Raw genomic sequence first — 15552 nt, forward strand, 5'->3', positions numbered from 1 at the left:
ATGCCACATCCACGTAAGTTGATCCCTGAGTTGTAGGGATTGAGCTGATGACTCATGATGCGTCAGGCTGAATTCGCTAAGTGTTGATCACTCTGCACGGCTCGCTGAATATTTTATTCCGGATGTGCCAGCGAGGCGTCCTACTCGGCCTATCGTTCCGAGCAGATGCTCCAAGCAGAGCCCACGTGTCACCATTCTCGTGATGCCACGTCAGAGTGTCAAATTTGGGATAACAATGATAATAGTGATGGTTTTGGGGTGGTTGTGGAGATAATTTTGGGGTGATTCTTTTGGGTATTTTCAGAAGAAGAAGAAGAAAATAAAAATAATAAAAAAATGAAAGAAAAGAATGAAAAAGAAAAAGAAAAGAAAAAATAAAATAAAATAAAATAATATATATTTTTTATTATTTTTATCATTTTAAATTATTAATTTTATTTTAATATTATGTGGGCCACTGCCACGTGTATTTTAGTATACTTCAATAGTCCACTGTGGCACTTAATTGAAATTTTTAGACGAATGGGTAAAAATCATAACAGAAGTAAGGTTTACGTAGTTTTACCCTTAAAAAATGAATTGATTTAGTTAACTGTTAAAAAAAATAAAGTTCGAGTGGTTTTGTCGCCAATATCCTTTATCAAAATGTAGTGTTTTGCCATTGTTGACTAAGAAATAACTGTAATATAGCACTGTGGGAAATGGAGATAGGTCAAAGGAGACGAGCAATTTTCTTTAATAAAAAAGGGAAATTGTTAGAAGTAATTTTTTTTTATGTTTTATTTATAATTTTACGGTTTAAAGTTTTTATTTATAAAAATACGTATTTTAAAATTACAAAAATATACTTTGCTTAGGAAAAATTAAGAAAATAACTAAAAAGAAATCAACCTTCACAATAACTATAAATAAACTATAAAATAATAAAAAAAAAAAAACAAATCCATAACAATTATAATTGAAGAAGTATAAATAAATTATAAAACAACTAAAAAATAGTTTATTATTTTTAATAAAAAAGTATTTTTATTACTGACTAATTAGTAATTTTTCCCCTGAACTTTTTTGGCCGTTAAAAATTCCCCCTGAACTATTGAGATTGTTAAATTTAAAGACTTTTGTCTAATTTTAGTAAAAAAATTCTAACATGGATGAAAGTTCAAGGGGCATGATTTAGTACATATCAAAGTTTGAGGGGTATGATTTGGTAGATATTAAAGTCTGGGAAGCATGGTTTAGTACATAAATAATCACTGAAACAGTAAAATTGAATGAAATTAGACAAAAGTCTTTAAATTTAACAATCTCAATAGTTTGAGGGAATTTTTAACAGTCAAAAAAGTTCAAGGACACGATTTACTACATATCAAAGTTCAGAGGGAACGATTACTAATTAGCCATAAAAATATATAAAGCATAAAATAAAAACACCTATGATGTATTTTTGTAATTTTTTCTTAAATTTTTTTATCTATTAATAACATTTGAGCCGTTAAATGTATACATCTCACATTTTATTTGAAAGTGGCAACAACTAATTCTTAGGACAGCAACAGCAGCAATGGAATTATGGGACACGTGATTTTTTTCCAACATAAATCTTTCTCTCTCTCTATCTTCTATTATTTTATTATGACAATTGACAACATTTGTTGGCTTCTTACTTCTTCTTACCCGTTAGTCTTTCTCTTTTATTCTCGATCGTATAAAAGTAATGCTATCAGAAGATTCACAACTCATTCTCTTCACTACTATAGTCTATAGTGATACTCTTTGTCAAAACTTTAGCCCAAAGTCATGGAAGCTACAACTACAAGATTTGAGTTAACACAGCCCGACCTTACACTCATTCCACTTCATTACATCCAAAAGGGACTTCTCTTCCCAAAACCATCTCAGCCCTTCACTCAATGGATCCAACGCTTGGAAACCGCTTTCTTCAAAGCACTCGATATTTTCTATCCTCTAGCGGGTCGCCTAGTCATGACCCAAAACGACGACGTTCAACTTACCAAATCTTTCTTCATAGACTGCAATGGCGCTGGCGGTGCTTTCTTTGACCACGTCACCTTTCACGACGTTACAGTTGCCGATATTCTCGATCCGCTCTACATCCCAGACGACGTCGTTTACTCTTTCTTTCCCTTGAACTTTGTTTGTAACTTCCAAGGAGTTTCAAAACCGTTGCTGGCGGCTCAAGTAACGGAGTTAGTTGACGGTGTTTTCATTGGTCTCTCAGCCAATCATTGCGTTGCGGATGGGACTATGTTTTGGCTTTTCTTCAACACGTGGTCTCAAATCTGTCGCCAAAACAGCGTCGTTTTAGACCCTCCACACCCAGTTTTCGATCGTGACCAATTCTTTGAAGGTATCAACCCATATCTTCTTCCACTTAGAATACCTTTTGATCCAGATCGAAAAACAAACAACACTCCTAGCTCAACACCAATCACATTGAAGCAAAGAATGTTTCGCTTTTCAAAAGAAACCATAGCCAAACTCAAAGCTAAAGCCAAAGCTGAGATAATCCATTTGTCACCCACAAAATCCATTAATAATATATCGTCTCTTCAAGCGGTCATGGCTCACCTTTGGGTGTCCATAACCCGGAACCGAAGTTACCTGAAATCCGAAGACGAAGTGAACTACATTGTAATGGTGGGTCTCAGGCAAAGAATGGAGCCGCCATTATCAGAAGCGTATTGTGGCAATGCGGTGATGTTTGGGAATGTGGAGACCACGGCAGGGAAGCTTTTGGGTAAGAATGGATTGGGCTGGGCAGCATTGAAAATGAATAAGATGGTCGTTTCGCATACCCCTAAAAAGGCCCAAGAGTACTTGAAGAATTGGGCCGAAAGCCCAGACGAAATAAAAATGAAGAAAGAGTTAGGGTGTGAACTGTTGACGGGTAGTTCACCACGGTTCAATGTTTATGGGAATGATTTTGGTTGGGGAAGACCAGTTACTGTGAGAAGTGGTCCAGGGAACAAGTATGATGGGAAGTTGACTGTTTTTCCTGGGTCTGAACACGGAAGCATTGACTTTGAGGTTTGTCTTCGAGCTCAGACACTTGAATCCATGTCAGTAGATAAACAGTTCATGGAGACTGTAACCATATGATTAGTATTGTTGTTTCTTTTGAGTAATGATATATGCTTTGATAAACTTATGCACTTAAATATTATACGCAGTTTTTTTAAATCTGGTTTGAAAAGTATTGTATAATATTGGGATTTGGGATTTGGGTGTATATTTTGGTTCAACATATCCTTATTGTTTTATTATTATTGAAATATGTCATTTTACCTATGGCAAAATAATGATGTATTTGTGAGGTTTGTGAGATTTATTTATTATTAATTATGATGAAATGTTGATGAGTTTGTTGCAAAATATCCATCCTTGTTTAATTATTTTCTTTTTTTTTTAATAAATAATACAATTTTATTAATATCAATTAGCTAAAATAACAGTTTACAATCAAATCGTGACATTTTCCCTATTAGAGAAACAATTAAAATTAGAATAAAAAAATTAGCTAAATAATTAGCCGTCTAATTTCTAAATTGTTTGACAAAAACATTAAAAAAAAAAACTAAAAAATAAAATTCTATTAAAAAGATTTCAACACCACAGACTTTAAGAATACTTATATTGAGTTTTATCTAATGTTCAAAAGACACAATAATAAAAACTGTTGCATCAGGTTCATTTAACCTCTTCAATCGCATAGAACTTGTTATTCCTAACTACTAACAACAATTTGATGCTAGTTATCGAATAATAAAGAAGAACCAACAATGAAACAAAACAAAACAAAACAATATCACACATACAAGACTAAAACAATCAAAATCATGTCTTAGAGACAAAACTAAAACACTAAAAATTATGTCTCATAGATAAAACTAATTGTGACAGCAAAAATTGAATCACAATAGTAAATACAACCCCGACCAAGCTGCACTTGTACTTTTAATCTATTTTGACGTTTGGTTACCTTTCTCTTTCATTTGTCCCTGAAATATTAAAAATGCAGCTGTGAAGAAGTACTTGATTTGTCTAAAAAAAAAAAAAGAAAAAAGAAGAAGTACTTGATTGGAAAATGAAAATTGAAAATATTGTGATATATTATAGCCAATATTAATTCTGGTGATGGGCCTAGTCATCAACCTAAAGCTAATGGGCCGAATGCTCTATTGTTAATTCTGATGATGGGCCTAGTGATGGACAGGGACGTGGAAAATGTCGCATAGACTACAGGAAAATTGAAAATTGTCATTTTACTATTCGTGTTTCCTTCAAAGCCAATTGTATTTGCTAACTTCACTTATCAATTTAATGAACATTTTCTAACCAAAATTAATATTATTCTTGTCTAACTCAATATTAATTTGCCAACGATCACCGAATCCCACGGATGATTCTTATAAAAGTCAGCTTTCAGCTCAAACTAACAGTATGTCAGATACTCAATTTTCTCTGCTTTTTCACATTAATATTGTTATTATTCTACAAAGTTCAAACCAACCATTAATATTCCTAACCATATCTTAAAACACATCATTTAACTCAAATATCCAAAGAGGTATATTTCTCAACAATCCAAATCTCAAAGCATTCATTAACACGTTTTCCCCAACTAAAAGTGATGAACAAAAATCTTATACCACTTCTCTGTATCTAGTTCTTTTTTTTTTTAGGAAAATAAAAATAAAATTAAAATGACAGCAGCTTCTTCACAATATGGATAAGAATGAGGTTGCCAAAAGGTACGGATATTAATTAACCATATAGGACCAGTCATATAGTGTGAACTGTGAAGTGAATTTATTTTGAGTTTTTATAGTTTAGACTTCTAAAGAAGAAAAATTGCATGATATGGTAAATGGGGAACGGTTATTGGGTCCCGCAGTAGAAATAGCTGAGGAGAAGCTTACCTACCCTACCATGTGATATCTACTTACACTTTACAAGGGTAATTCAATAGTAGACCAAAATACCCTAAATCTCCCCAAGCTTTTATAGAATTATTAAAAAGAAAAACCCCATATATGAAAGCATGATTAGAAAAGAAAAAAAGGAAAAAAAAAATCAGTTGGAGAGAGCTCCAACAGTGGGTCAAATACCCCAAATGTCCCAAAGCTTTTCCTTTATAGAAAAATATACTTAATAATTAGAAAGACGTCACTAGTGTAAACAAAGGAGAAATGCTAAAAGATATAGTGTTTAGTATTTTTTTTTATGTGTGAATATTGTTATTGGTCTAACTAAGTATCGAGTCTCATATAGTTTAATATAATAACTTTTAGGAAGTATCGCTAGTCAATCGCAATGCGACATGTTTAGTGGTGTTTGACAACACTAATGCCTAATAGCAATGCTCTAAACAAATTGCAAAGAGAAATGGTAAAAGGTAAAAAGTATGGGTATTCATTAGACCATATTTAATATTTTTAGGTCTATTCAAATCTCATTCAATTATATATTGGATGTTAGATTTTACAATCTGATCCGATCTAATTAATTTCAGTCATTCAATCAATCCAATATTTATTGGATTGGATCGGTTCTATCTGTTAAGTGTATTTCATATATATATTTATTAGTTTAATTAGATTTATCCAATATTTTAGACTAATATTTTTTATATCGGATCAGATGCACTCAATATTTTAGATCAAGTATGTATTAGATTGGATTTGATCAATCCAAACTAAGAATAAAAGAGTAAAATTTTAATAATTTTATATATACATATATATTTTACGTCTAGCAATATAAAATTTAATTACTCATCCAAAGTAAATGAAAATTTTAATTAGTTCGATTAGATATTGGATGTATTGGATTTTTTAGACACCTCATTCAAATCAAATCCGATCCAATTGGATATTAAAAAATAACATTCAATTCGATCTGATCACAATTTGATATCCAATATTTGACGATCAATTGTAATTAAATCGGTTAATTATCATTAGATTGGATCGATTAATGCACACCCTTAGTAAAAAGTATCAAGTTTCTTGATATGATAAGTAATAACAATGCTCCTCTTAGTCTCTTAAGCAAAAAAAAAAAAAAAGGCTAAAATACACTATTTTTTAAGCTAAAATAGCTAAACAGTTAAAATAAAAAATTATTTTTATTATTATTGTTCCAACTATACTCTCTACTATAGTTAGTATTTGATTATTTGAATAATATTTTATAATTTAAATTTGTCAAATATAAATTAATTTTTTAAAATGATAGAAAAGTCATAGTGCTTTTGATTAAAATACTATTAAAATAATTTAGTAGAAAATAGGGAGTTCCCTATATTTAGAGAGCTCTCTATCCATTCTCTATTATAAAGAGTCATTTTTTGTATGGTTAAAAATTATTTTTTCAAGTCTCACTCCTTATTTCAACTAAGGAGTATGTTTAGAGAACATGGTTAGCAATGCTAGTCTCTTACATGGGTAATCAAGAAACGATCTCTGCTATCCTGAGTGAGGGTGTTCCTGCTGGACGAGGCAAGGATAGCTGGTTCTGGACCTTGGAAAGTAATGGTCGGTTCTCCTGCAAATCAGCCTATTTGGCCCACACTGTGGATAGTTCGAGCCCTAGAGAGGTTGCTCCCTCTATGTGGAACAAGCTTTGGAATAGTAAAATTCCAGAGAGACTCAAGGTCCTTTGGTGGTGTATTCTGTCCAAGGCTCTCCCAGTTCGATCGGTGTTAGGTAGAAGGTTTCCTATTGAGGATGAGAGCTGCCCCCTGTGCGGAACAGACAGTGAAACTATGGAGCATTTATTTCTCTCTTGTAATGTTGCCTTCACCTACGACGGTCATCTCCTTGGGGTATCTTCCCTATCTGTGACGCTGGTATAAGAATGTGGGATTGGGTTAAGTTCTTATGGGATCTCAAAAATAAAGGAATTAATGAGCAGGAGACCTTTTTATATGCGTCGCTCATCATTGACACAATCTGGCGGACCCGGAATGAAAAGGTACATAATAATAGTCCGGTGGATATCTTTAAATGTATAGACTCTGTTCGTTTTTCTTTTGCAGATCATCATGCTTACTTGCTCCCTTGTCCAACCCGGTGCTTGACGGAATCTTGGAGTCCACCCCCACAGGATTGGTTGAAGCTCAACTGCGACGTTAGAGTGGGGATGGATAGCATGTGCGCTGCAGTGGTTGCAAGGGATCACGTCGGCAAGGTGATCTGGGTTTCTACAAAAAGACTGGATTTTTCTAATGCTCTCTGTGGGGAAGTGGCAGCTTGCTGTATGGCTATAGAGGAGGCTAAAGCTCGTGGTATTGAGTTTCTTATTGTGGAGAGTGACTCGAGGGTGGTGATCAACGTTCTTAATGGGAAGGAGTCCTGTTGGGAGCTTGATAACTATGTCTCTTTTTGTAAAAACACCTCCACCTCTTTTATTGGTTGTACTTTTCAATTTGTTCGTAGACAGTATAATTGTATGGCCCATAATGTGGCTAACTGGGCATTTTCCCATCAGAGGTTTGGCTCTGTGCCAATTTCCTCTATGCCTGATATTATATTTTGTAATGACCGCAAGGTTTGATAGTTTCTAATCTAATATAAGTACGCTTTTCTTCAAAAAAAAAAAGACACTGTAAAAAGAAAAAGACAAGAAAAAAGTTTCCTATATTTACATTATTATATTATACTAAAATAAATACTATTTTCATTCAAAAAAAAAAATAAATACTATTTAGGATTTTGCCCTTGAATTATGACCTATGTATTGTTGTGCCCTTGAATTTTTCAGCTTGTTAAAAATGAGCTTTGAACTTTTCACAATTTTGTAAATTGGTCATTCTGTCAAATTTTATCATACGTGATAAATAAAAGGGATATTGGCGGCTAAACCACCTGAACTTTACGGTTTGTAACACTTAACCACAAAAACTAAAATTTTGGCGGCTAAACTACCTAAACCCTGGTTCCGTTTTGCTCTGCACACCTCCGTCCAAAAATCACAGTTAAGTGCCACGGTGGACTGTACGCGTGTACACACTTGTACACGTGGCAAGTTTTTAGTGGTCCACGTAATATTAATTTTAAAAAATAATTATAGCCCTCACAGAACTCCCATCCCTCTCCGGCCCCCTTGTGCCCCTTGTGCGACGTCGACCCACTCCGGCGACCACCCCTGAGATTGTCGCCGTCGTCCAAGAAAACAGAAAAATATAATCTTTCTTACCAAGAAAACAAAAATAAAGGGAAAAAAAATGAAAGAAAGTTTTTAGTGAAAAAGAAGAAATGAAAAAAATGGTATTCATGGGAGAAATATGGTCACAAGTGGGCTCAGTAATGGCAAGCATAATGTTTGTTTATGCAATAATTCAACAATACTTTCCGTACAATCTTCGTCGTCATCTTGAAAAGCATACCAGCAAAATCGTGGGTTTCTTTTACCCATATATCCAAATCACTTTCCACTTTCCGTTAATACACTGGTGACCGTTTCAAACGCAATGAGGTCTACATAGCTATCCAAAACTATCTCAGTGCTAATTCATCTTCTCGAGCTAAACGATTAAGCGCTAACGATATCAAAGATAACAAATCTTTAGTTCTAAGTTTGGACCACCACGAAGAGAGAGAGAAAGCTATGGCTTCCTTCGACGCGTACGGTCTCGACGGGGACGATCTCAACTCCTCTGTCCGCCATTTCGATGACAACGGTCTCGACGGCGACGATCTCGAGGGTGGTCGGGGGTGGTCGTCGGAGTTGGTCGATGCTGCACAAGGGGCAAAGGGGGTCGGAGAGGGCTGGACTGGAGTTCTGTAGGTAAAAGAAAGAAGAAGAAAAAAAAAAAGAAAAGGAAAGGAAAAAAAAAAGTAAAAAAAAATATTTTTAATTTTTTTTTCTGACTTTTTTAATTTGTTTAATATTTATTATTATTTTTTAAAATTAATATTACATGGACTACTAGAAACTTGTACACGTGGACAGTCCACCGTGACACTTAACTGTGATTTTTGGACGGAGGTGTGCAGAGCAAAACGGAACCAGAGTTTAGGTAGTTTAGCCGCCAAAATTTTAGTTTTTGTGGTTAAGTGTTACAAACCGTAAAGTTCAGGTGATTTAGCCGCCAATATCCCTAAATAAAATGATGACATAACTCCTTAATCAGTTGCCATGTCAACATTACATGTGTAATTAATTTGAAAAATTAGTTTAATTTTTTTAATTTAATTTTACCTAATTTTTTTAATCATTAGTTTAATTTTAATTTAGGGATTTTTTTTAAAATGCCTATTTTTATTTTTTAATGTTAAATTATATACATAGTGTTGATGTAGCAATTGATTAAACAACTATATCATCCTTTTGTTTTTCACATGTACAAAACTTATAAAAAAAATTAATTTAGAATATTGTGAATAGCTCTCGAAACAATTTATAACTCTAAAAATTTGAAGAGGAGAATAATACAAAAAATGCTAAATAGGTAAAATAAAAGAATGATTAGAGAAGAAAGAAAAAGAGTTTAAAGAAATAAAAGCCCGCGTTTAAGAACTAAAAACTTGTCATCTTCTTCTCTCACCACAGTAAAAATTCGCTTTTGCTTTTGTAGCTGTACTATATCACTACCACTACCAGACCCCTTCTCTCTCTCTCTCTCTCTCTCTCTTGAACCCATAAAAAAAAAAAGCAGTGGTGGTTCTGCTTATCACGAGCTTCAGTTCAGCCACTGCTGCTTTTGATGCCATGTTGCCGTGTTTGGTGGACCACCGTAGCTTATGCAACACCTTACTTCTGTTGCTCTTCTTCTTCTTCTTTTCTGTTCTTGTTACTTCTTCCTCAGCTTGCTCCAGTGGCACTTGTCAGGTTTTACTTTGTATTTTCTCCTCTTAAACAACTCAAAGATCTAAGCTTTTCGGAATTTAAATCCGAATAAAACTTCGTTGTTTACAGGTTCTAGATGCTTGTACCGCGGCCGTGGACTGTTCCCCAGGTCTCTACTGTGGTAATTGTCCTTCTTCCGGTGCTACTCAGCCAATCTGCACCAGAGCTCAGGCAATCATTCCCACTACCATTGTAAGAGTTTGAATTTTGAAAATTAGGTTGGTGGGCTGTAATCATTTTGAGCTGAATTTCATGAAAATCATATGACTTTACTGCTTTTTGTTTTGAGATGTTGTAGATTAATGGGTTGCCGTTTAATAAGTACACATGGCTGGTGACCCATAATTCGTTCAGTAACGTGAATGCAGCTCCTGTAGCTGGTGCTCAGAGATTGACATTTTATAATCAAGAGGACACTGTGACCAACCAGTTGAATGTATGTGGTTTTTGTTCTTGTTCATTGCTTTTATTTCTTTCTTTCTTTCTAATTTTGTGATAGAATTAGATTAGAGACTCTGATGAGGTTTACCTGCCATTCCTTTCTTTAATTTTGTGCCTTGGAATCCAATTACAGTATTAGAGAATTATGCGTGTTAGTAATTGTTCTAAATAGACCCCTTTTGTCTAGTGTGTTTCTTACGTTTTTCTTTCTTTGTTTAATTGATTTCTGTTGTATTTTTTTTTTCCTTAGAATGGCGTGAGGGGACTGATGTTGGACATGTATGACTTCGAGAACGATATTTGGCTCTGCCATTCATTTAGGGGCCAATGTTTCAACTTCACTGCCTTTGTAATCTTTCTTCCCTTATTTTCATTTTTTCTTAAGTTTGTAGTTTCTTATGAAGTAGCTTCTTATAAGTGTTCTGTTGTTATCTTCTCAGCAACCTGCAATAAATGTATTGAAGGAAGTGGAAGCATTTTTAAGTGCAAACCCGTCTGAGATTGTGACAATTATAATTGAGGATTATGTGCATACCACGAAAGGGTTGACAAATTTGTTTGCTATGGCTGGGTTGGACAAGTATTGGTATCCTGTGTCCAAGATGCCGAAAAAGGGTAAAGATTGGCCCACTGTGACCGAAATGGTGCAAGAGAATCACCGACTTCTTGTTTTCACTTCTGACTCCTCAAAGGAGGCAAAAGAAGGAATAGCATACCAGTGGAAATACTTTTTGGAAAATGAGTGTAAGTTGTATATCAGAGTCTTAGTCTATGACTTTGTACTGTTTTAGAATTTTCACCAATTATGACATCAATTTTCAGCTGGAGACCCTGGGGTAAAAGGCGCATGCCCAAATAGAAAAGAGTCGAAGGCATTGGACTCGAAAAGTGCAACTCTTTTCTTGCAGAATTATTTTCCTACATACCCAGTTGAAGCTGATGCCTGCAAAGAGAATTCAGGTCCACTTGCTGCAATGGTTGGTACCTGTTATAAAGCAGCAGGCAACTTAATGCCAACCTTTTTGGCAGTAAATTTTTACATGGTAATGATATTTTGTCTCACAATATTTCTAAGAAAAAACAAGATTTAACTAAAATAGTTTCAATTATTGGTTATGCATTCTTTACTAAGGGTGAAATGATGTACTGCAGAGGAGTGATGGAGGAGGGGTCTTTGATATTATAGACAGAATGAATGGCCTGACATTGTGCGGATGTAATACTGTCACTGCTTGCCAGGTATCTCCATAAGTCCATATCACTTCTATCTACTTTTAGTTGGGTATTCATCATCCTTTTTTACCATCTTTTCATTCTTTTCTATTCCCACATTGGCAAATGGCCTAGATGCAGAACTGGTGGTCCAAATTTCTTTTATTTTTCTTTCGAGTCAGTCTCCAAATGTTTTGGAATTATAGAAACTATAATACAGTTATTTTCCATTCCTTTGCCAACAACCTTATATACGGCCTCATCATCTCGTTTAAGAGCTTCTCTGAAACTGGATTTGGAACTAAGGTCACCAGGAACTGAGTTACCATATTGGGTCCAGAAAACTGCACCCACCCAATTTATATTTTTCAAAGAAATTCAACATGTACTTTTAAACCCAAATTCTTGGCCTCTCATAAAATTACTTTGTTCCTTTCTTTCAATTTAAGAGGGTAACTCTTTTTGAATTAAACTGCATTTTACTTAAGCATATACATCTATTTTCTGAACTGTCACTGTGTGAGATTATGCAACAATATATTATTTCAATATGCCTCGGACATATCTGTTTATGATTTTCTCTTACCATCTCCATTAAAAAGTCTCTAATTCCGAGTACATGTTTCTCAGGCTGGTGCACCTTTTGGGTCCTGCAAGAATGTAGCTGTTCCTAGTAGAAGTCCACCAACAACCACCAATGCAGGAAGCTTTACTGGATCTGTTCAGTTTACAAGATCTGCTTCAACTGTCAACTCTTCGAATCGCTTGTTTCTCTTCTTAGTATCATTCCCACTGTTGGCATTTTGGTTATGACCACCACAGCCAATTAGCGTAAATCCTTGAGATGGTGGCTTACTTACAGTGTTTTACACGTAAAAATCTAGTGTCATAGCAAACGGTTCTTAGTGTTATAAATTTGATTATAGAGGTAAAGCTTACCGAGATTTTAGTTAAGAGCAGAAGTGAGGATATGTGCGGCGCATGCATATGAAGTAGATAAGTTAGTGACCAAGAAAGACCCAGAAAGCACTGGTTTGGTTTCAGGTATACAGTACACTTCATTACAGTAAAGCACTTGTTTTTATGGAAGAAAATAGAAATATTGAGATTGAGATGCTGACATTTTACCTAGTGTTATAACAACACCCAATTCTGCCATCGTTTTTTTGATCATTTTATCTGTGCTGTGCTGTTGTTTTCTTTCAGGGCACAGATAGTGTGGGTAACCAGTCAGTAGCAGTCAAGCAAATCCATGGCACATCATATGTAAAAGTACTTGTGTGTTAAATAATAGGCTTTCTTATTTGTATTCTAACATTTTTAATGGGTGTTGTTTCTCATTTCTTACCTATAACATAGGTTATGTTATCTCATGTCTGCACTTTTGTTTTTAACAATGTGGATCACTATGAAGAGTTGAACAAATGATTTATTTGAGAATTGTGTTATGTAAAACAAGAAAGACCATAAAGTTTTCATTTTGTGCTGTCCTTGGATCTCTTGTCTCAAAAAAGAAAGTAATGTATGAATCACAAGTAATTAATTACATAACAATAATAACATATGAAGCTTTGTTCATAAATTCATAAAAGAATACACAAATTGCATGTGGACTATACAAAGACAGAGCTTCAATATGCACTCTGATATAATATTTTTGTTATAAAATGTTGTTCTTAATGAAGATACACTTGCACCATACACCAAACCATTTTCAAAAACAATCACAAGAATTGGATACCTTCTTCTTCTCCTTCTTCTTTTTTCATACAACAGCTTGTTGAATAGGAGGATTTCCAACATTTAAAAGCAGTCCTCGAGATTTGATCTGAAGAGCAGGACTAATAGTAAGCAAAGCAATGAAACAGTCTACAGGAACTCTGGTGCCCCATACATTGATCACCTCTAACTTTCTACATTTATTTACAAGACCAACAAGCCCATTCTCTGTTATATGACGGCAGCTCCAAAGTACTATAGTCTGACCAAAAAGAAAGAACAGATAAAGAAAACATCGTTTATTATATATCACATTTGAGAGTTGCCCCCATCAAAATTATTAAATAAAATCCCAAGTTGTTATGTAGTTTGGATAATCTACACACCTTTAGGTGTGAACAATTATCTGCAATGACAAACAGAGACTCATCTGTGATAAATGTACCACCAATATTCAGATGCTGCAATGAATTAGCTCTTGATATCTGTTTAAAAAAACACATAAAGTCTATGGAGAAAATCATAACAAACATGTTATATAGTCATATGAATATATTATGTGATTACGAGTGATGTGATTCCCATTTAATACTTGCCCACAGCCCACATGTTATACCTATAGTTTTTCTAGGCTAAAATTTAGCTTATTTGATCTGATCTGAAATGATGTTGAGCATAAGCAATATAGTACAATCAATCTTATTGAGAATAATTAAGGTTGAGGGAGAAAGTATCTAAATTTGAAAATGAAATCATACAGAACAAGGGCTGCTAATTGCTAATGCTTAAGAAACAATTTTCCACTCTTTCTTCTAAGATTTTTTTTTTTTTTTGATCTCTCCTTTTAATAGAATAGTAACACTTAGAAATAAAATCAAATTGGCATTGCAAAATGAAAAAGGTTAATTCTTCTGAAACTAAAACTATTATTCTTACCAAATGAGCAACACCTTTATCTGTGACTCCAGTCATACCCCATAAGGATATGGAGGTTAAATTACTGACACACTTCGCCAAAGATATTTGGTAAAGTCCATTGTCAGAGATCTGACAACCCCAACGGCTTCTTGAACTGAAAAAAGAGAAATGATTAAGTTAAAAAAAAATAAGATTATTACCTAATTACAATATGAAAAGGGCTATAGAGATAAGAAGAGTACAAGTAATTTAAAGCACCAAATATGAAGAGAATTTAGATATACATACATATCAAGCTCTTTGAGGCTATAAGCATGGCGGACTAGACGAGCAGTAGAAACATCGTCCATTTTACAGCCAGCAAAGCTCAAATTGTGTCTTCCACCCAAAGACTGAGTAACCCCTTTTCTCCATTTCCGGCAAACACTGCTCACCCTGCACGTGTTAATATATGTTTTCATTTAACCAAAAATTTAACCAAACAACAAACTTTCCCACACAATTTCTCAGGAAACAAACATACCCAGAAAGGAAAATAAATAAATACATCAAAAAAAAAAAAAACAGAGCTTTAGAAGCTGATTATTATGAAGATAAGAACAAAGCAAATTACGTACTGGGCCAAATCAGTAAAAGAAGTTATGAGAACAAAGATATGAGCTAACAAATCAATTGGCAACCGATCAATCTCAGCCTCAACCGCCATTACTTCCCAAAACTCAAGCTTTTTTTTTTTCTTTTGATTGGTACAAAGGCTAGAGTTTCTTCTTATTATTTGTGGTACGTTGAAGAAAGAAAGGGTCGAAGTCGTAACATAGTAAAAAGAAAAAACTTGTTAAGTGATTACTTTATGGGATTCGAAAATATACTCATTATTATGGCAAACTATACAAAAAAATAATTGTGAAGAAAGAAGAGGATGTGGTCATGTCAAGGTCATCATTTCATAAAATGCCTTCATTTGGTAGCTCATTTTTGCTTTTTCTTTCTTTTTTTCTTAAAGAAAGATATTTGTGTGTTAACATGAGTTAGGTGTACTTTAGTTGTGGTAAGTTGGATTGAGTAGATGAGTTCATCCATGAGTTGAGTAATAATATTAATGGTTAATGGTTATATCACGTGTTAACTAATTGAATAATAATAGTTTGTAGCTTAATATAAGTGTATAACAAAGATTCCAAACTTATCAATAGTAAAATTAAGAGAAATGATAAAGGGCACTAGTGATGTCTAGCATCTTCCTATGTGTCAATATCGCTATTAGTGTAACTAAATATCGAGTCTCATATAGTTTAATATAATAGTTTTTAGCGAGTATCGCTAGCCAATCGCAACGCGACATGTCAAGAAGGTGCTAGACACCACTGGTACCTAACAGCAATGCTCTAA

General features: G+C 34.1%; 3 protein-coding genes across 5 annotated transcripts; 2 read left to right on the plus strand and 1 right to left on the minus strand.

The window, feature by feature from the left end:
- The first annotated feature begins 1595 nt into the window (after nt 1-1595).
- Nucleotides 1596-3317, plus strand: LOC115712567 (uncharacterized acetyltransferase At3g50280). The gene has a single exon (XM_030640864.2). The coding sequence runs from the start codon at nt 1798-1800 to the stop codon at nt 3118-3120; it is 1323 nt and encodes a 440-aa protein (XP_030496724.1). The 5' UTR covers nt 1596-1797; the 3' UTR covers nt 3121-3317.
- A 6056-nt stretch (nt 3318-9373) lies between these two features.
- LOC115712568 (PI-PLC X domain-containing protein At5g67130) lies at nt 9374-13016 on the plus strand. Of its 2 annotated transcripts, XR_009687466.1 has the most exons (9): nt 9374-9855; nt 9943-10065; nt 10172-10309; nt 10565-10663; nt 10755-11058; nt 11137-11357; nt 11467-11553; nt 12157-12570; nt 12733-13016. XR_009687466.1 is itself a non-coding variant. In XM_061114459.1 (8 exons), exons 1-8 carry the CDS (start codon nt 9736-9738, stop codon nt 12337-12339), a joined length of 1275 nt encoding a protein of 424 aa, XP_060970442.1. In that variant the 5' UTR covers nt 9515-9735; the 3' UTR covers nt 12340-13016. The 2 variants fall into 2 exon arrangements, 1 of the variants encoding a protein (XP_060970442.1); XM_061114459.1 differs by having other exon boundaries at nt 9515-9855; nt 12157-13016.
- A 53-nt stretch (nt 13017-13069) lies between these two features.
- LOC115712569 (F-box protein At5g67140) lies at nt 13070-15129 on the minus strand. 2 transcript variants are annotated; one of them, XM_030640867.2, is made up of 5 exons: nt 14781-15129; nt 14452-14598; nt 14182-14317; nt 13632-13730; nt 13070-13507 (listed from the first exon to the last, which is right to left on the minus strand). In XM_030640867.2, exons 1-5 carry the CDS (start codon nt 14867-14869, stop codon nt 13292-13294), a joined length of 687 nt encoding a protein of 228 aa, XP_030496727.1. In that variant the 5' UTR covers nt 14870-15129; the 3' UTR covers nt 13070-13291. The 2 variants fall into 2 exon arrangements, with proteins under 2 accessions (XP_030496727.1, XP_030496728.1); XM_030640868.2 differs by lacking the exon at nt 13632-13730 and having other exon boundaries at nt 14781-15127.
- Between the last annotated feature and the right edge of the window lie 423 nt (nt 15130-15552).

Source organism: Cannabis sativa, chromosome 4 (genome assembly GCF_029168945.1).
Source record: "Cannabis sativa cultivar Pink pepper isolate KNU-18-1 chromosome 4, ASM2916894v1, whole genome shotgun sequence".
Lineage (NCBI taxonomy): Eukaryota > Viridiplantae > Streptophyta > Magnoliopsida > Rosales > Cannabaceae > Cannabis > Cannabis sativa.

Excerpts from the sequence above, each read along its gene's own strand:
- LOC115712568 (XM_061114459.1), top strand. The coding sequence starts at position 9,736 with ATGTTGCCGTGTTTGGTGGACCACCGTAGCTTATGCAACACCTTACTT. Across the intron at positions 10,066-10,171 it reads CAATCATTCCCACTACCATT|ATTAATGGGTTGCCGTTTAA; the intron begins GTAAGAGTTTGA and ends GAGATGTTGTAG. Across the intron at positions 11,358-11,466 it reads TGGCAGTAAATTTTTACATG|AGGAGTGATGGAGGAGGGGT; the intron begins GTAATGATATTT and ends GATGTACTGCAG.
- LOC115712567 (XM_030640864.2), top strand. The coding sequence starts at position 1,798 with ATGGAAGCTACAACTACAAGATTTGAGTTAACACAGCCCGACCTTACA.
- LOC115712569 (XM_030640867.2), bottom strand. The coding sequence starts at position 14,869 with ATGGCGGTTGAGGCTGAGATTGATCGGTTGCCAATTGATTTGTTAGCT. Across the intron at positions 14,318-14,451 it reads AGCCTCAAAGAGCTTGATAT|TTCAAGAAGCCGTTGGGGTT; the intron begins GTATGTATATCT and ends CTCTTTTTTCAG. Across the intron at positions 13,731-14,181 it reads ATAAAGGTGTTGCTCATTTG|ATATCAAGAGCTAATTCATT; the intron begins GTAAGAATAATA and ends TTTTTTAAACAG.